At 44.2% G+C, this 20077-nt stretch overlaps 1 protein-coding gene across 3 annotated transcripts in view; it reads right to left on the reverse strand.

The window, feature by feature from the left end:
• The window catches only part of LNX3 (ligand of numb-protein X 3), a 59595-nt gene that overhangs the window by 32290 nt on the left and 7228 nt on the right, over positions 1 to 20077 (reverse strand). For 2 of the 3 annotated variants that reach the window (XR_008914671.1, XM_056809459.1), the window contains exon 2: positions 603 to 1042. Coding sequence is in view for 2 of the 3 variants with exons in the window: in XM_056809459.1 (XP_056665437.1) it covers positions 603 to 997 (395 nt within the window). In the remaining variant the exon portion in view is untranslated. Of the gene's footprint in view, positions 1 to 602; positions 1043 to 3641; positions 3728 to 20077 lie in introns of those variants that run through there. The other variant, XM_056809460.1, reaches the window with a different exon arrangement.

Below are 20077 nucleotides of genomic sequence, written 5' to 3' on the forward strand. Positions count from 1 at the left end.
GTGCCAAGAACATACTAAATTCTGGAGCTATGAAAAAAGCTAATATTTTAGCTGGTCATCCCTCCAAATATTAGATACCTTTTGCCCCTGATCTCTGTCTCCCTCCAGTTTTTCTACTTAGCCCTGCTAAGTCATGGATTTCCTGACCAGGGATCAGAAGACTTAAAGCTGCAACCTAGTCTAATACCTTCATTTAATAAGAAAAACTGAATCCCTAGAAGGCACAGGTGATATAGAGCGTTCAGTCTGGTATTGGAAAGACCTGAGTTCACATCTAATCTCAGATATTTCCTGGCTGTGGGATCCTTGGCAAATTACTGTGTGCCTTATTTTCTACAACTGTCAAATGGGAATAATAATAGTTTCCCTCTCTCAAAGTTGTTGTGAGGATCCAATGAGATCATGCCTGGCACATAGTATGTGGTTAGCAAATGTCTATTTCCTTCCTTCCTCCCAGAGAGGAAAAATAACTCACTCAAGGTTCTACAACTTAAGTAAGTACCACACAGAACCAGGATTCAAATCCAGGGCCTTGGACTCTACCCATATTTAGTACTTATTCCACTGGGCCACACTACCTCATGGCCAAAGCCAACCCTTACCTATTCTGTAAGTGACCCTCCAGCTCACACCTCTGCATGGTGAGAAGACAGTCGGGATGGAAGGGACAGAAGACGATCAGCTTGTCCAGCAGGTTTCTCACCAACAAGGTTGACTTGCGGCAGCTGGGGAAAGTCAGAGGTTCTCGGTCCATGGGGCAGAAGTCAGAATCTTGCAGGAAGCTTTCCAGGCAGCGGTAGCAATAGGTGTGGCCACATGGAGTGTCCACAGGCTGGAGCAATGGCTGCAGACAAATGTTGCACATCAGTTCATCGTCTACCTCATCCTGGAAGTTATAGAGGTGGTTGTCCACGGCTTGATGCAGCTGCCCACAGCTGGGACATAGCTCGCCACCATCTGCTCTCTGGGGTGTGCTGTTTAGCGCGGAGAAAGCCATTCTCAGCACTAGATTATGGAGGGGGGCAAGGAACACACATTCACCCTGGGAAGAGAGCAAAGAGTACAAGCCAGTCAGCTGTCAAGTCAACAGACATTTATTATACACCTACTGTGTACCAGGCACCAAACTAGGAGCTGGCTATATAAGGAAAGGCAAATGCAATCCTGCCCTCAGTGGGCTCCCAGTCTAATGGGAGAGACAACAGATAAACGACAGTGTAGATACATAAAAGATAGGTACAGGATATGTGGGGGGGTCTGAAAGGGAAGGCATGAAGATTATGGAGGCCTGGGAAAGGCTTTAAGCAGAAGGTGAGACTTTAGCAAAGGCTAGAGATCTCCCCACAGGGAAGATGCAGTCTGAAAGCCTTGAAAATTGAATCTTATCGGTCCTTAAGAAATGACAAATATGTTATATAAAAAAACCAAGCCATTCCCCAGTTGATAAATGGGTAAAGGACATGAATAGGCAATTTTCAGTCAAAGAAATCAAAACTATCAATAAGCCAGTGAAAAGTGTTCTAAATCTCTTATAATCAGAGAGATGCAAATCAAAACAACTCTGAGGTATCACCTCACACCTAGCAGATGTGCTAACATGATAGCAGTGGAAAATAATGAATGTTGGAGGCGATGTGGCAAAGTTGGGACATTAATGCATTGCTGGTGGAGTTGTGAATTGATCCAACCATTCTGGAGGGCAATTTTGGAACTGTGCCCAAAGGCCACTAAAAGACTGTCTGCCCTTTGATCCAGCCATAGCACTGGTGGGTTTGTACCCTAAAGAGATAATAAGGAAAAAGACTTATACAAGAATATTCATAGCTACTCTCTTTGTGGTGGTAAAAAATTGGAAAATGAGGGGATGCCCTTCAATTGGGGAATGGCTGAACAAATTGTGGTGTCTGTTGGTGATGGAATACTATTGTGCTGAAAGGAATGATGAACTGGAGGAATTCCATGGGAACTGGAACAACCTCCAGGAATTGATGCAGAGTGAGAGGAGCAGAACCAGGAGAACCTTATACACAGAGACTGATACGCTGTGGCACAATCAAATGTAATAGACTTCTCTACTAGCAGCAATGCAATGATCCAGGACAATCCTGAGGGACTTATGAGAAAGAATGTATCCACATCCAGAGAAAAACTGTGGGAGCAGAAATGCAGAAGAAAGAAAAATTTCCTTGATCACATGGACTGATGGGTATATGATTGGGGATGTAGACTCTATAATATGGAAATAGGTCTTGATCAATGACACATGTAAAACCCAGTGGAATGATTCTTGTAACCATGGAAAATATTCTAAATTGACTAATTAAATAAAATTTTAAAAAATGACAAATATGAATAATTCAGAGAAGATTGGAAACACATGCATGAACTGAGGAAGGAAGGAAGAAAGGAAGGAAGAAAATAAGATAGAAAGGAAGGAAGGAGGGAAGGAGGAAAGAGAGGAAACAAGCATTTTATATCTTACTTCCTATGTACCAGGCAAAGGCAACTAGGCGGTACAATGGATAGGGTGTCTAGCCTCGAGTTAGGAAGACCTGAGTTCAAATCTGGTCTCAGACACTTACTAGCTGTGTGATTCTGGGGAAGTCACTTCACCTTGTCTGCTTCAGTTTCCTTCTTCGTAAAATAAACTAGAGAAGGAAATGGCAAACCACTCCAGTATCTGCCAAGGAAACCCCAAATTGAGCAATGAAGAATCAGACACATTTGAAGAAAATGACTGAATGAACCTGGACAAGTCACTTCATTCTGTTTGTCTCAGTTTCCTCATGACAAAATGAGCTGTGGAGAAGGAAATGGCCAACTGCTCCAGTATCTGTGCCAAGCAAACCACAAATGGGGGTAACCAAGAATTGGATACAACTAAAAAAGACTGAACAACAGTGTGCCAGGCTCTACTTTACAAATAACATTAAGTGTCTTACCCAGGGCCATCCATCTAATAAATATCTGAGACCAAATTTGAACTTGGGTCTCTAGATTCCAGGCCCAGGGCTCTGTGCACTAAGGTGCCCCCTCACAGCCTGTGGGGGTTGAAATAAATAGAAGCAGGAGAACAATGACCCAATGACTACATTGATGCAAAGGAAAACAACAATAAGCTTTAAAGTACTTTGTTACATGGGAAGGAGCTATGGAATGGGGCCCACTGGCAACAGTAATAGAAAGTATCAAGAGATTCTTTTTAAATAAAAAGAGAGAAGAAAGGAAAGTTAAGTGGCTCAGTGGATTGAGAACCAGGCCTGGAGACGGGGAGGTCCTGGGTTCCAATCTGACCTCAGACACTTCCTCACTGTGTTACTCTGGGCAAGTCGCTTGAGCCCCATTTCCCAACCGTTACTGCTCTTCTGCCTTGGAACCAATACACCATATTAATTCTAAGACAGAACGTAAGGGGTTAAAAAATAAAGAAGAGCATGAGTCCAAGTGGACCTGAGTTTTCCTTTCAGCTTTGTTGTCTAGTCTAGGCAATCACAAAGAAATCATTTCACTGCGGTTTCCCTATGTGGAAAATGGAGATAATAAAACCGGCAACTCCCAACCTCAAAGACTTGTCAGGGGAGTATTTTGTAAACACTAGAGTGCTGGTCAAATCCATGTCAGCCATTATTATCGTTACTCACCAACTGAGAGCAAAAAGCTTAGACGAAGCAGGACACGGAGGATATAAAGATAAGAAAGAACCAGGAAGTTCCTGCTTCCAAGGAACTTGCATCCCACCTGGGAGGATATGAAACCGTGCATAAAAGGTAAATGTTAGGCTGCTGGAAAAGAGAGAAAGACACACAATCTGGGGAATGAGGGACAGAGTAAAACATGAACTAAGCCCAGGAGAAAGGGAAGTCTTTGGAAATTCAGTTTGATTCCGTCTTTACCAGCCTTCTCCTTGGCATCAGGCCCCAGACTTACAAATTCAAAAACAAAAGTCTGCCATCAAAGAGATTACATTCTAGTGGAAGGAGATAAGTTGATCCAAAATATAGACAAAGATATTCTGGTGGCATCTTGGGATGACACTAACAAGCAGAGTCAATAAGGGAAGGGTGCACATAGGAAGTGACACTTGAGTTGAGCTTGGATGGGATCTAAAGATTCTAAGGTATGGTGGCAAAGATGTGGTGGGAGATGAGGTGAAAAATGGAATAAGTAATCCAGTTTGGTTGGAACACTGAGTTTGTGAGAAAAAAATTCAAGATGGAAAGGTGGCTTCTTATTAAAAGGCCAAAAAACTCCCTCAGGTCAAACACGGTTGACGATGTCAATTCCAAATTGCTAAAGTTAAAGCATACATTCTTCTTTTCTGTTAACAGTTGGTAAAGTAACCAAAAAGGTAAATGGCTTATATGGCCAGTCACAATCATTCTACTAGGTATTTTTATTTGGCCCTGGGTTAGGGGTGATGGTGGTCGCCCCTGTTGGGAACTGGTTGACATGTCCAAATGAATAGATTGGTAAAAAAAGAAAATAGAAAATCCAGCCCACCCATCCATCCACTCCTCCAAGAAAGGCATATGGTATCTTCAAAGCCCAGGTCAGTTGTTATCTCCTCTGCGAAGTTTCTACACCTAATTCCATCTCATATATCAGTTGATGTCGATGTCAATGTCTATGTCCATGTCTATTAATCCATCTCCTTTGACTACCTAGAGCCTTCAGATACTGCATTCATAATTTACCTCAATCATCTTCTTTCCTAGAGATTCCTATGTGTATGTACCATTTTTTAAAAATGTGCCTTTCCACCTCATGGTATTTCCCACAGCGGAATCAAGGAGAGTATGCCTGCAGGCCAAGAACTTCAGATTGAACAGTTTCTTACCCTCATTTTATGAAGGAAAAAAACTAGGCTGTGAGAAGGGAAGAGACTTGCCCAAGGGCACATGGTCAGTAAGTGTTAACTCCACTGCAATCTGATTGACAGTGGAACAAATTGAGACTCCAAATAAACCAGACTTTCTGCCAAGGCAGGCAGTGATGCAGTTGTGCCAATGGACTAGATCTGAGGTCACTTCACAGTCAACAATTCAACAAAAACAAATTCAGCAAGCATTGATTCTGTGACAGTCACTGTGCCAGGCACTGGGGGTTCAAAGGCAAATGAAATATAACTTCTACTGTAAGGCTTTTTCATGAACCTAAAGGCTACTGGCAACTCCTCCCTCCCTTAAGGGTTTGCCATCTGGAAGCAACCCAAAGTAAGGAGTGAGTAGTAGGGGAAGGTACAATTCCAGTCAGTAGGTGTTTCTTTTTTTAAACCCTCACCTTCTGTCTTAGAATCAATACTGTTATTGGTTCGAAGGCAGAAGAGCAGTTAAGAGCTAGACAATGGGAGTTAAATGACTTGCCCAAGGTCACACAGCTAGGAAGTGTCTGAGGCCACATTTGATCCCAGGACCTCCTGTCTCTAGGCCTGACACTCTGTCCACTGAGCCATATAGCTGCCCACTCAGTAGGTGTTTCTTGACCCACACAGGGCTCATCAATCCCTAGGTCCCTCTTTGCCAATACCTGCTTTCTTGAAGTCCCAAATGGGCTCAGTCTCCAAAGTGTCTATGAGACAAAGTTGGGAGTATTTGGCCACTAATGAGGTGCTGGATCAATGGTGTAGAAACGGTCCTATCCTAGCTGTGTGACCCTGGGCAAGTCACTTTATTCCAATTGCCTAGCCCTTACCTCTCTTGTCTTGGAACAGATGGATTCTAAGCCAGAAGGGAAGGATTTTAAATAAATAAATGTTTAAAAACATCCATGGTTCTTAGCAGATTGTGGAATGCAATTTCTCCTCTGAGGGAAGAATATCTTCAGAAATCTGCAAGTTTTCCCAGGAAAGATTGTCCGATCTGGCCAATATTAGGAAAGACAAAGAGGGATCCAGGAGTCTGGGCCAGATGAGTCTATAGCCTCACTCTTCTATAATGGATGGCTACCTTTTTATAATGCGTCTCTTTCCTTAGGGGACTCTTCAATCTTTTTCCATTTTTTGGCTCCATCCCTGCCACCTACACGCATGCCCACATTCCCTGCCATCCTCAAAAAACTTCACTTAACTCGACTTTTGTCTTCTTAGATCTCTTCTCCAATTCACAGGCAAATCCTTAGGGATTGTTGGGGGCAGCTAGGTGGCTCAGTGGATTGAAAGCCAGGTCTAGAGATGGAAGGTCCTGGGTTCAAATCTAATTGCAGCACTTCCTGGCTATGTGACCCTGGCTTTAGGGACAGACTTCCCTTATGACACTCTAAAGTGGATGAGTAGGACATTCCTACCAGCAATAGATGAACAGAGAGGGGGCAACATAACACTGGACACAGGCAGGGGACCAGACAAAGTAGTTACCTCTTACTGTCACCTTAGGCAAGTCTCTTGAGCCTCAGTTTCTCTAATCAAAAATGAGGATAATACTTGTATGCTTTTACTTGCTGGTTCATTATAAGGAAGCCCTTTGAAGTGCTTGAAGTATTGGAGAAGTAGCAGCGATTATTCTTATAAATAAGATGGGATATCCCAGGTTCAAATCTAGCCTCATATACTTCCTGGCTATATGATCCTGAGCAAGTCACTTAGCCCCCATCACCGCTCTTTTGCCTAGGAAGAAATACACAGTTTGAATCTAAGACAGAATGTAAGGGGTTAAAAATAAGTAAATGAATAGATAAATAAGTGATAGGACAGTGTTGCAAAAATATTAATAATGCTCTTTAGGCTGAATTGTAGGTGGCCATTCTCTCCTGGCCCCCTGGTTATTCTTCCAGCCTTTCTCTCTAGACTAGCCCCTGCCCTTAGAACTTCAACAGACAAGTAAATGTTTCTGCCAATATCCCAGCCTCTCAGTTCATCAATACTGCCAAACTCCCATGACCCTATAGAGAACAGAGCCGGTAACTTTCTTATTTACTTAAGCTGAGGGTGTTAGGGGTTTGGATATATCTACAAGTGACCTAAAGTTCATGGGTTAAAAGGTTCTTCCAATTTAGTTTAAAAATTCATGTTTTATAAGATCCAAGTGGCTAATTAATGACAAAAGAGGTTGTAATTGTTTGTAATCAACAGAGAAATATCCAGCCACAACCTTGGATTGCCAGAGAGGTGGAGAATGAACGTCCTAATGCAGTGATGGCAAAACTTTTAGAGACCATGTGCCATACTCAGCTCCCCAAAAGACCTTTTGCTGTGCCCCCCTAAAGTGCTGGGCAGGCCCCTCATGCCCTACACAGGGGAGGGAGAAAATGTTCCCATTGGGCAACTGGGAGGAGGGGCAGGTGAAGTAAGGAATGTCCTCAGCGAGTGTAATGAGGAGGAAGGGAGTGGCCCAAGAGCTCTGCTCCCCTCCACCTCTGCCCCCTGTGAACTACCCACCTAATCCCCTGTGTGCTCCCATTAGAATGCTGGACAGAGGGGTGGGGGATGTGGAAAATGGCATCAGGCATGGTGGAAAGGGGGAAAGGAGCAGTTCTGCCCAAGCCCTTCTGCCTTTCTAGTAATAAACTGGGGGGAGGGGCACACATGCCCACAGAGAGTACTCTGTGTGTCTTCTTTGGCACACATGATATAAGTTTGCCATCACTGTCCTAATGACTCAAGTGGCAGACTGAGAGGTGAATTTTTCATGGAGGATCCCAAATTTGAAAGTGTGCCACCCCTGGTTCTCACCATTGCCCACCCACCCATACACTTCTGTGATGGAACATTCTGAAATTCTTTTATTCTATAATAACGTCCTGTCATTCCATCTCTCTCAGCCTCACTTCTCCTAAACTTACTTCTCATTCTTCATTGACCCTTCATTCCATGCTCTTCCAGGTCATGTCCTCTGCTCTGGCTTCCATCTTTCTCCCTTCCAAATGGACCCTAGAGTTAACCAATTGATGTTACCTAATCTAAACTGAGTCCTTCTTGTACCAAAATAATCCTTGTATTCTGCCCTAATGTTCCCTTCTTTCCTCAAACCTCTCATACCAGAAGATTTCACTACTATTTATGGAGAAAACAGAGATCACCCATAGGAGCTTGCTCTTCTCCTTTACTGAACATCTAAAAAATCCTTGCCATTGTCCTCCATTATCTCTTTCTTTTCTCTAGTGTCTGATGAAGTGACTCGGCAAAGATCTCTTTGCTAAAGATAACTCCTCTATTTGTACCCTTCACCCCATCCCTTTTCCTCTTCTCCATCAGATTTTGCAACCCCAATCATCCTCACACTCTTGAATGTACATACTTTTTATATTTTCTGGCTCCTTCCCTGCTGCCTATATACATTATCATGTTCCCCCCACCATACCCCACAGTGTGTTGTACTGGACAAAGAGCCAGCCTCAGGATCAGGAAACTCTGTTCAAATCTAGCTTCTGCCATATGTTGGCTGTGTGACCCAGGGCAAGATCATTTATGCCCTAGGCACCTAAGGCTAGAAGTTGAAGATGAAACTGCAGTTATGGCTTAAAAAAATTCCCCATAGTGCAGTGCCCAGTATATAACAGGCAAGAAGCAGTTAGGTCTGCTATGGATGGAGCATTGGAATTGAGATCAAGAAGACCAGAGTTCGAATCCTGCCTCAGACACTTACTAGCATGTGATGTTAGGTAAATTACTTAAATCCTGCCTCAGTTTCCATATCTGTCAAATGCAGATAATAGGAGCACCTATCTCAAAGAAGTACTAGGGTGCCATATTAGTTTGGAAGGATTGTCAGAGTGGTTTTAGCTTTTGCTGCTACTAAGCCACCATCTTGGCCTGTTAGGGTGCCACATTGTGGGTACTTAGTAGATGGTTTTGCATTGACTGATTGATGACTCAAAGGTTCCTCTTGAGCAATCCTCTTGGATTCAGCAAGTCTTATTTCCTTCTGGCCTCTCTCCTCCACAGGCACTGTTAGATTATTAACACCCCACCTTCTATCCGTTTAAGTGCTGTTGGCCCTTGGCTAATGCCTAAAATAGGCCCTGAAGGATGGCTGGGGGGGCAAAGGGAGGGGGCAAAACAGCAGGAGACATCTCTGCGGAGCAGACGGAGACCTTGTCACCATCTAATTCCCCAGCGAACCAAAGTGATGTCGTCAGTTGGCTGGGCTTACAACAGTGGCTGCTTTGACCAACAGCTGACTCCGCCTCTGCTAAGGAGCCATTGTAGCCATACGCTGGCCGCCTTTTCCTCTTGCTGGTGGCCTCCTGCCAAGCCCTTGTACTGGGGCTGCTCTTGGCCCCTTAACCTCGACACCTCAGAATCACTAGTGACCCTGAAGCACTTGGGAAGAGAGATTAACTCAATAAAATCAATGTACCTCAAGATGATTAGGACATAGGCTTCTCAGCGCCTACTTGGGAGCTGGCCAGGTGACCAAAGTGGCCATTAGCGAGACTTCGGGAGCGGGGCATGATACCATACGCTGGGCTCATCATATTTACTTTCAGAGGAAGGTAAGCAGGAGGTGCCCTTTGAGAACTGTTTTAGGGAACTGGGAATGTTTACCCTGCGGCTGTCATGGAGAAGAGGGATGGGGGGCAGCTGGGTAGCTCAGTGGATGGAGAGCCAGGAGGTCCTGAGTTCTAATCTGTCCTCAGACACTTCCTAGCTGGGTGACCCTGGGCAAGTCACCTAACCCTCCTTGCCTAGACCTTGTCGTTCTTCTGCCTTGGAATGAGTCCTTCAAATGAATTCTAAGACAGAAGGGAAGGGGTTAAAATAGGTTCAGCTCATATACTTTCTCCCACATGAAGCCCTTCCTAATGCCCGTACCCCAACTCCCAGTTCTTCCTTTCCCACACTGGCCCTCCAAATGACTCTCTATTTATTTTACACAGACAGAGTGCCTCAGAAACCATCATTCACTTTACAAACTTAGAACCCTATTAAAGCTTTGGGCTACTCATATTTTATTGACACACAGCTATACACAGACCTGCCCAGCACAGCATCTACCATGTAATAGACATTTAGTAATTGTTGATTCATCGGTAGATTGAGTCAAACTCATTGACGCTATTGTTGCAACCCAACTTAGAACCGTGAGGGTTGGCACTGCAAGGGAGCTTTAGAATAGTGTCAGAGATGGGCTACACCTCAAACCGCAGAATGTTAGAGCTCAGAGGGGCCCCTGAACAGAGAGATCATCTAATAATATGTGTGGAAAATAGCTTGAAACTTTGGAAAATCACCTCATCCTGCAGGGATGAACACGCAGTTGACATTCGGCAGAGGGACGAGTCTCGGAAAAGTCTAGCAAGCTGGCGTGTCGGGACATGGGAACTATTTGCATCAAGTAATTCAGTCAGAGAGCAGATGTTCAGGCCGGAACTTACTAACGCTGGTTGCCCCAGCACTGGACTCATTCATTCCCCTCCTTTCTTCGTTATCCATGTGATGACGGTCTTATCAAGCAGGGGTATCCCCGTAACAGGGAGGCCAAGATGGAAAGCAACATGCCTTCAGCAGGGGTTATCATATCTGGAAACTCTGATTTCTTTTCTTAAGCATTGGCTCTGAGGCCTTGCATTCCATCAAGACACGCCACAAACTTGTCAACAATGCCATGCTTGTAATCATAGCATTTCCCAGCTGAAAGGGCCCTCTGAAAGGCCAACTATTCTCACTCATACCACATAGGAATGGCCTCTACAATTCGCTGGACAATCAGTGCCTAGGCCAAAAGAAGTCCAAGGGACAGGACCTTCCTATACGGGTGCCATCTTGAGGCCGCCCATTTCCCTTTGGGCCAGGTTAGGTAACTTGCATCCACTGCTCCTAGTTCCAAAGAAATCAAATTCCTCTTTAGCACGAGAGTGCCTTAAATACTGGCAGACAGATTACATCACCGTCTCTCCCAATTTTTCTGGTCCAGGTTCAACATCACAGGTCATTCACCAATCAGCATATGCCATTGCCTTCCCTGTAAGATCCTGGACAGCAGCCTTTGGAGAATTCTCATTTTATCATCTATCCCTTCAAAGATGAGGGCACTGCAGCCCAGAGAATAACAGGACCTGCCCAAGATTACTCAGTGAGCAAATGACAAATGTCAGACATGAATTTACCAGGCAAAGGTATTAGGTCTCTTGGAAAGAATCAACGAACCAACTGTCCACTAGAATTTATGAAGTGCTAACAATAGGCCAGGAAACAAGAGAGTCAGGAATCAGTTTGACCTCTAAGGCATATTAGCTGCATCATCCTGCTCACGTTAGTGCTCCAGGAAACTCTAAGCTCACAAGTTTCCAGAAAGGTGCATGTTTGTATTGATAAAGGGACTTTCCTCACCTGGGTGTTTCCAGATCACTGAAACAGGCTCAGTTCCTAACCCTATATTTTATGTGACAAGAATTAGTCTAAGCCAGTGATGGCAAACCTTTTGGGGACCAAGTGCCAAAAGTGCAACCCTCACATCGCATGTGAGCTCCTTGCCTTACCCTAGCCAGGGGAGGGAGGAAGTGCTCCCGTTGAGCTGCTGGACAGAGAGGAGGGTGATGAAAGAAATGTACTCAGGTGTATTTGAAGAGGAGGAAGGGTGCAGCCCCCCCCTGGCATGTGTGCTATAGGTTTGCCAACATGGGTCTGAGCAGTGGGAGACAAACTTGAAATAGCCCCTGCCCTCAAGAAACTGACATTCCCACGGATGTAAAAAGACAGTGTCATAGTGCCAGAGCTTAGAGATGGCAGAATGCCAAATTCCTAGCCTCTGGGCCTAGGTCTCTAAGGAAGGAGCTACAAAGATTCCATCCCTAAGTGAGCACTGAATACATTGATTAGATTAGGGAGTCCTTAGGCTTTGCAACTTCATATTTTTGGAACTCTCTGCAAGGTGGTAGAGCCATAGATAACCTAGAATTCTTGCTTCTAATAACTATAAGTTCTTTATTAGCCAGTTTGATAAAAACAACTTCCTAATTTTTTATTCAACTGATAAACTCTGGCAGTTTTATTACAAAGTTATTTAATAGTCTAAAGGGCATCCCATTAAATGCTTCCTGAATATTTATTTTGTGACCATGGCTAAGTCATTCATCCTCTTAGAACTTCATTTGGGAGGCAGTATGGTATGGCCATAACCTCCCTCTACACCCTTTCATTCTTCTTTTGCTAACACACCCTCCTGCCCGCCCTCTTTCCATTGATAATAACCTCCTGGATGTTCCTGGATTAAGACACTACATTTCCTACCTCTAAGCATTTTCACTGGTTGTCTCCCAAGTGCTAAATATTCTTTACATAAATACAAACTTAAGTAACGTGAAGAAGTATTAATTACTCGTGGGTAGGTTGAGTCAATATAATAAAAATAATAATATTTCCTAAATTAATTTACTTCTTCAGTGTCATATCAGTTAAACAGCCAAAAGATTATTTTTATAAGGCTAGAAAAAATAACAGCAAAATTTAACTAGAGGAATAAGAGTCAATAACCTCAAAAAGAGAAAATGAAAAAAAAGGATAAAGAAGGGGGCCAGTCCTGAGGCCAAAACTGGCTTCAGACACTGCCTAGCTGTGTGACCCTGGGTAAGTCACTTCACTGCCATTGCCTAGCCTTTACCACTCTTTTGCCTTGGAACCAGTACTCAGTATTGATTCTAAAGTAAGGGTTTAAAAGAAAGGAAGGGCGAAGCAGTACTAGATCTCAGATTCCTACAAAGGAGTAATCATCAAAACTACTTGGAACTGGTAAGGGTCTTGAAAAGTCAGACATGATGGAAAATGAGCAAACAATACGACATGAGAGCATGTGAATGTCATGGAATATCCTTGGGTTGTAGAAAGGAGTGAAATGGATGGTTTCAGAGAAATCCGAGAAAACGAATCTGAACTGATGCGAGTGAAGCGAGCAGAACCAGGAGAACGTTTGATACGATGTCACCAATATTCTAAAGGCAAAACGACTTCAAACACTAATGAATGGAGTAACCAAGCAGGATTCCAGGCGCCAGGGCGGAAGTATGCTGCCATCTGCAGTGATCAGCCCAAGATGTAGAACGAGACACGTATATTCAGACATGATCAATGCAGTCTCTTCTTTTGCTTGATTATGTATATCAGTAACAAGAGCTTTAGTTTTCTCTTTTTCTTCTCCCACCCTAGCGGTGGGGGTGTGAGAAGCGGTAGGAGGAAGAGAGGGCTCAGGACAACAATTTTTAAAAATCCTTACCCTCTGCCTTAGAATCAGAATCAAGGCAGAAGAGTGGTAAGGGCTAGGCAATGGGGGTCAAGTGACTTGCCTAGGACTGATGTCACATTTGAACCCAGAACCTGGGAACAAATTTTTAAAAAATAAATCCCCTTAGAATCGACACTAAGGATCAGTCCCAAGGCAGAAGAGTGGCAAGGGATAAACAATGGGAGTTCAGTGCCTTGCCCAGGGTCACACAGCCAAGTGTCTGAAGCCAGATCTGAACCTAAAAGCCTCCCATCTCCAGGCCTGGCTCTCTAGTTTCTCCAGGAAACGAATTTTTTAAAAGAAAAGAGGGTCATCAAAGCATCTTTAAAAAAAAGAAAATGCACAAAAGGGAACAGGACGGCCAGAAAGAAGCGCAGACAAGCAGCTGGCATGGAAAATTACGTGTGGAACTGATTATATCTAAGAGAAGCAAGCTGTACATGACAGAAACGCTGTTTCACAGCAAATCCTCTTTTTTCTGTTTTACTATGTCTAGAGAGATGGCCATTTTCTTGGATGTTTATCAAATTCGGTATAAAACAAATGGAGACGTCGGTCTAGCCAGCTTATTATCTCCATGGGCCTGCCAAGCTTGAGATCTGCGATTCTCGGACCTTGGCTCCAGTGCCAAAGCTGCAAGTGGTCTTAGAGGCCCTCAAGTCCAACTGAGTCATTTTACAGCTGAACCAGTTTGCTACACTTGCAATAAACTTGACTTTCTTCTCTGCGCTCCATTTCACTTGTTCCTTAACCTTTGTGATTGAGGGACTTCATCCCCTACAGACGGAGTCTGTATGGAGGGATTTGGTGCACAGACCTTTATGTCACCCAGAAATCCCCTGAGGAGGGATTAATAGGATCATAAATTTAAAGCTGGCACAGGGTATAGATCACTGGAGTCAGCAAGACTTGCAGCAAGGAGGCTTCACTGACCCTCCTTTTTTTCTTAGCAAAAATGTGGCTTTGGATACTTACTAACCTGGTGTGAGCCTGGGCAAGTCACCTAACCTCTACCGGCCTCAGTTTCCTCAGCTGCAAAATGAAGAGAATAATAGCACCTATCACCCAGGGCTGTTGTGGAGATCAAATGAGACAATATTTCTACATTCTTAGCATGAGGGGCAGCCCAATCCAGTCTGGAGATGGGAGGTCCTGGGTTCAAATCTGGCCTCAGACACTTCCTAGCTGTGTGACCCTGGGCAAGTTACTTAACCCCCATTGTCTAGCCCATATCATTCTTCTGCCTTGGAATCAATATTTAGCATTGATTGATTCTAAGATGGAAGGTAAAGGTTTTTTTTTTTTAGTTTTACTTTAATCCAGGAAAACTACATTTTCAGACTCACACTCATCTCTCAGATTTGTCACTTAACCCCCATCACTTAGCCCTTACTACTCTTCTGCTCTGGAATTAATATCTAGTATCAATTGTAAGACAGAAGATAAGGGGCTAAATATAAATATTTTAAAATATATATTATATAAATATTGTGTCACCCTGGACAAGTCATTCAACCCTCATTGCCTAGCCCCTACCACTCTTCTGCCTTAGAACTGATAGACATTATTGATTCTAAGACAATGTAAGGCAGGGGTGCCCAAACTTTTTACCCAGGGGGCCAGTTCACTGTCCCTCAGACCGTAGGAGGGCCGGACTATAAAAAACAAACAAACTATAAACAAATCTGTATAGCTCTGTCTGGGATAGCGGAGGCTGCAGCGCTGGCTGGGATGGGCCTGTCCCACCTTGCACAGGCCCATCACTGCCACCACTATACCTGGCAGCAGTACACACAGTGCGGAATCCCCTCCCCCAGATCTCTGCTCAGTATGCTGATGTCTTCCATCGTGCAGCCACAGAATCCTTTGCGGGGCGCCTCGTTCTCCTTCAGTGACTCTCAGAACCAGGTGCCATGTAAAGGATTACGTCACCAGAAGTAGTACAACGCCGCCACATAGGGTGCTCCTCTCACTGACCACCAATGAAAGAGGTGCCCCTTCTGGAAGTGCAGAGGGGGCCAGATAAATGGCCTCAGGGGGCCACATGGGGCCTGTGGGCCATAGTTTGGGAACTCCTGATGTAAGGGTTATTAAAAAAAGTTCTTAGCATAGTGCCTGGCATATAGTATGCCATTAGTAAGTCAGCCCTTCTTTCCTTCCTCCCTTCTTCTCTTCCTTTCTTCCTTCCTCTTTCCCTTCTTTCCTCTTTTCCTCTCCTCTTTTCTCCTTCTTTCTTCTTCTCTTCCTCTTTCCCTTCTTTCCTCTTTTCCTCTCTATTTCCCCTCATTCCTCCTTTCCTTCCTTCTTTTTCTTCTTTTCTTTCTTCCCTTTTCCTCTCTCCCTCCCTTCCATCCTCCCCTCCCTTCTGACATTGGCCAAGTCATGCTATCAGTTGAGCAGAAAGTTGAATGCCTTACGGGTTGTTCAGCTGAATGATCATATCTAGACAAATGACTATACAGGTGTGCAGTGGTGCTGTCATTAACATACAACAACTGGTGACTTTGACCAACTGGGCCCACAAAATTCAGACATTTGTGGCCGATGGGCAAAAGCATCTGGAACCTCCAAATCGTGCTCCAGTGAGTGACGCTGGGGGTTTCCGATGAGTTTTTCCTGGCTCCAATAATCCTCAACTGCAACAGAGGACTTTTTCTGATAGGATCCGAGATGTAGAAAGGGAAGGACATTGAAGTTATCGAATCCAGCCCTCTCATCTTACTGATGAAGAAACAGAGAAGCCTCAGGTCTGATGTTAGGTTTTTATACTGTCATTTCCAGGGAAATAAGGAGAATGGCATTCTGGTTACTCTGATGGGACAAATGATGGGGAGGAATGATGCCCTGGTACCGAAGAAATATTAAAAAGGTGTAAGATGGATTCAGTATGGGGGATTTACAGGAGGGCTGGGACAGGGATACCTTGAGATCTCACTGCTGAAAGGAGATCAGTACTGAAACAATGGCAATAATGAAGTTGATCTTATTTAAAGGAGAAAAGCAAATTTTGAGTGTAACTAAGACTGCAGGGGCCATGCTTATCCTACTCATAAGTTGGTGAAGGATATTAGCATATCAGTTATTTATATGTAGCTGATTTATATGGGCGGGGCAGTTGAAGGTTTGGACATCAAAGAGTCCTGTGATCACGCTTGTATTTCTTTGACAACATCAAAAGTAAGAAATAAGACAACTTGAAAAGAGAGTATTCCTCTGGGGAATTTGTTTATGTGGTGTTGAGCTGGGAGGTGAAGGCAACCTCTTAGTGGAGTTATACTTTTGGCTTTTTTCTTTTAAAGCACAGAACTTTTAAAGCATCTGTTAAAAATGTGTCCTAGCTGTGTGACCCTGGGCAAGTCACTTAACCCCCATTGTGTAGCCCTTAGTAACGATTCTAAGATGGAAGACAAGGGTTAAAAAATGTATCCAAGGGCAAAATATTTCTGAATGGCAATAGTAATTGTGTATTTACTAGGAGGAAGCAGGCTGAAAAGGCACACCAGAAGTTTTGCTTCTTAAATTAATTTCTTTGGATACTAGGGAGATTAGCCAAGGGAAGAAAGACCAAAGGGATTCTTTATGTCAGCCATGTTTTGGGGGCTGAATCAGGAGGGAAAGTTCATTCCTAAAGACCTAGAAAATACAATCACTTCGATACACCTGGGTAGGTTCCAATCCTAGAAAAGGAGATATAAAAAATAAAAAATAGAGGCCATGTGGTGCATCTGGGACCAGGGGACCTGGGTGCAAATGCCAACTTCTGGTTGCTAATTGCATAATCTTGGGCAAGTTGCTGAACCTCTCTGGAGTTTAGATGGAAGTGAGGTTCATTGGATGCCCATTGTCCGCCACAATTCCTTCTCCCATATACGAATACTTTTCATTTCCCTTTCTTTCTTCCTCCTTTCCTCCCCAATATAGTACTATATCCCTTCCATTTCTAACTTCTCCCAAGATTCTTCTCCATTCTATAAATGGAGCATAATCAAGTGGAGACCCTCTGTCTCTCTTAGTTAGCTTTCTCCTAGACCCTTGATGACATTAGGATTCTGGGGGAATACTTTTTTGTTCTCCCTAATGTTATGTCAAAAAGATTTGTCCTCACCTAATTCTCTTTCCACTGACTGCATACCTTGATATTGTTCTCATGATTCCCTCATTTCCATTTCAAAGTGTCTACTCAATTCCGGTCTTTTCATCAGGAATGCTTAGAGATACTTGATTTCATTGAAGATTAATTCCCCTCCACCCCCCCATGCTACGGAGTTCTACTCATTTTTGCTGGATAGGTTAACCACGGGTCTAAGTCTTTTTATCATTTGTCTCTTGGAATATGAATTCCAAGTTCTCTTCTCCTTTATGTTGACATCTGTCTAATCTTGTTCAAACCTGACAGTGGCCCTTAGTACTTGAAATGTTTCTTTTTGGCTTCTTTGTTCTAGAAGCTCTAGATTTTGTTTATGATGTTCCTGGTTTTCCTTTTAGGGTTTCTTTCAAGAGGCTAACTGACAAATTCGTTGTATTTTCACTGTCCTCTGATCCTAATAGGCCTGAGAAGCTTCAATTTATGATTTCTTGGAATAGGGCATCCAAGTGATTTGCCCAGAGTTATACAGATGCTAAATGTGACAAGATTTGAACCCTGGCTTTCCATACTCCAACGTAACGTTCTATCCACTATGCCATATCGGACCTGGAAAAGACCTCAGAACATGTCAGAGATGTGCGAGGTGGTAAGATGTATAATGTCAGAGCCTACAGTGAAGTTAGAATTGAGAATGTTGGAGCTGGGAGGATCTTTAAACAGATTGTCAGAGTTAGAAAGAACCTTAGAGTGGATCATTTCTGAGCTGAAGAGAAGCTTAGAACATAAAATGGCAGATGAGTGAGGGACCTTAGAACCTCCGATATCGGAGACTGGAGGGGTTTTAATATATACAGTGTCAGAACTGGGAGGGAATTTAGAACAGAGAATAATAGGCAGAGCTGGAATATATGTTGGAATGGAGAATATAAGATCTTTGAGGTTCTGAGAACAGAAAGCGTTAGGAGCTTGAAGGCACTTGGAACAGAAGAGGATTGTAATACCGAGTGCCAGAGCTGGTTAGGACCCTGGAACATACACGTTGGAGCCAGAAGGAACCTTAACAGGGTAGGTACTTGTCCAGGGAAACACAAGAAGCCAGTCATAGAGGGGCCTCGATCAGATAAATTCATGGTTGGTCAGAGTGGGCAGGAGCCTTAGAGATCATCCCTCTCACTTCCCAGAGGAAGCTGAGGCCCAGGAAGGGGAAGAGCCTTGTCTGAGGCCTCCTGACTCCCAAAGGAGTGTTTTCGGCTGTCCTCAGGGTGAACTTAGAGAATAATAAGAGGCTTAGACTATGACAGATTTCCAGAGGAACACACTGTCATAATCAAACGCAAACATCAAAGCCAGACATCAAGGGCCTTTGATTATCCCCCATTTGGGCCAGGATGTGCTTCATACTAAGGAAATGGAGTGTTCAATTGCAGAGGCATTTACTGGCAATAAAAAGAAAAGGCATCCCATGAACAAAATGAAAGGCAAGCAGAAGAGAGGCTGGGGCCACACCCTTTGCTAAGAGGCCTTCCTTCCACTCGGCGGCCTCTTCCTTGCACATCCACTTCACCTTGGACGCCTCACTGGGTCCTGGCAGAGCCCAAGGCAGGAAGACTGAAGCCAAGTCTGGGCACCAGGAGAGGGAGACTCAGCCCCACAAGGTTGGCCAGCAGGTGATGGATGGTTAGGTGGGTGACCCCAGCTAGCCTGTGACTCCTGGCTCCCAATAGCTAGAGGATTTGAACAGATTAAGCATCCACAGTAGGGAATGAGCAACTCCCTTGGTGAACCATTGGAATATAGTAGAAGAGGGGTTGTCCCAGAGCATCTCACCCAACTCCCTCATTTCCCTCCTGGAAAAAAATGGCGCCAGGGAAGGCCGAGGTCACCTGGGTGGCCAGCGATGGGCTGAGATGAAAACCTGGACTTCTAGCTCTTTCCACAGGCTACCGCCAAGCAGAAGTATTTGCAAGCTGTTGTCAAAGGCAGGAAATAACTGGGCCTGCCTCTTCCCCAACGTTATTTCCATGCCCACATCACAAAGAGCGCATTCATCGACTCTGAGTGGGCAGGGCTTTCGGAGGGCACGCCGTTCAATCCATACCTGAACCCCAATCTCTGTGGCAGCCTCCTGGGCAAGTGGTCATCTAAGCACTGCTTGAAAAACTCCAATGACGGGGAGGCTACCGCCGTCTGAGTCAGCCCATTCCACTCTGGGACAGCGCTAATGCTTTAGCCCAAATCTGACTTCCTACAACGTCCTTCTTCTGTTCCTGGGCCTCTGAGGCCAAGCCCAACAAGGCTGATTTCCCTGACACATGAATTGCTAACGCTTAACATAAGAAGGGGGTCCTCAAAGCCTCCCTGAGTGCGGCAAGTAAATACCAGGCAATCAATCCGCAAACATTTATTAAGCCCCTACCATGTTCCAGACACCAAACAAAACTCTAGGGATAAGGCAAAAGTCAAACCACCCTTAAGGAGCTTCCAAGTGAATTAAGCAGATAGAGTGATGGACTTGGAATCAAGAAGGCCTGGGTTCAAATTGCCTTTCAGATATTTACTAGCTGAGTGATCCTGGGGGAGTCCCTTATCTTCTCTGGGCCCTGCCTCACAGGGCTGTTGTGAGGATCAAATGAGATAACGTAAGTCAAATGAGGTCCAACTTTTCATGACTCCATTTAGGGTTTTTTGGCAAAGATATTGAAGTGGTTTTTGCCCTTTCCTTCTCCAGTTCACTTTTCAGATCAGGAAACGGAGGCAAGCAAAGTGAAGTGACTTGTCCAGGATCACACAGTTAGTTTGCCATTTCCTTCTCTATCTCATTTTACAGATGAGAAAA

Source organism: Monodelphis domestica, chromosome X (genome assembly GCF_027887165.1).
Source record: "Monodelphis domestica isolate mMonDom1 chromosome X, mMonDom1.pri, whole genome shotgun sequence".
Taxonomy (NCBI): domain Eukaryota; kingdom Metazoa; phylum Chordata; class Mammalia; order Didelphimorphia; family Didelphidae; genus Monodelphis; species Monodelphis domestica.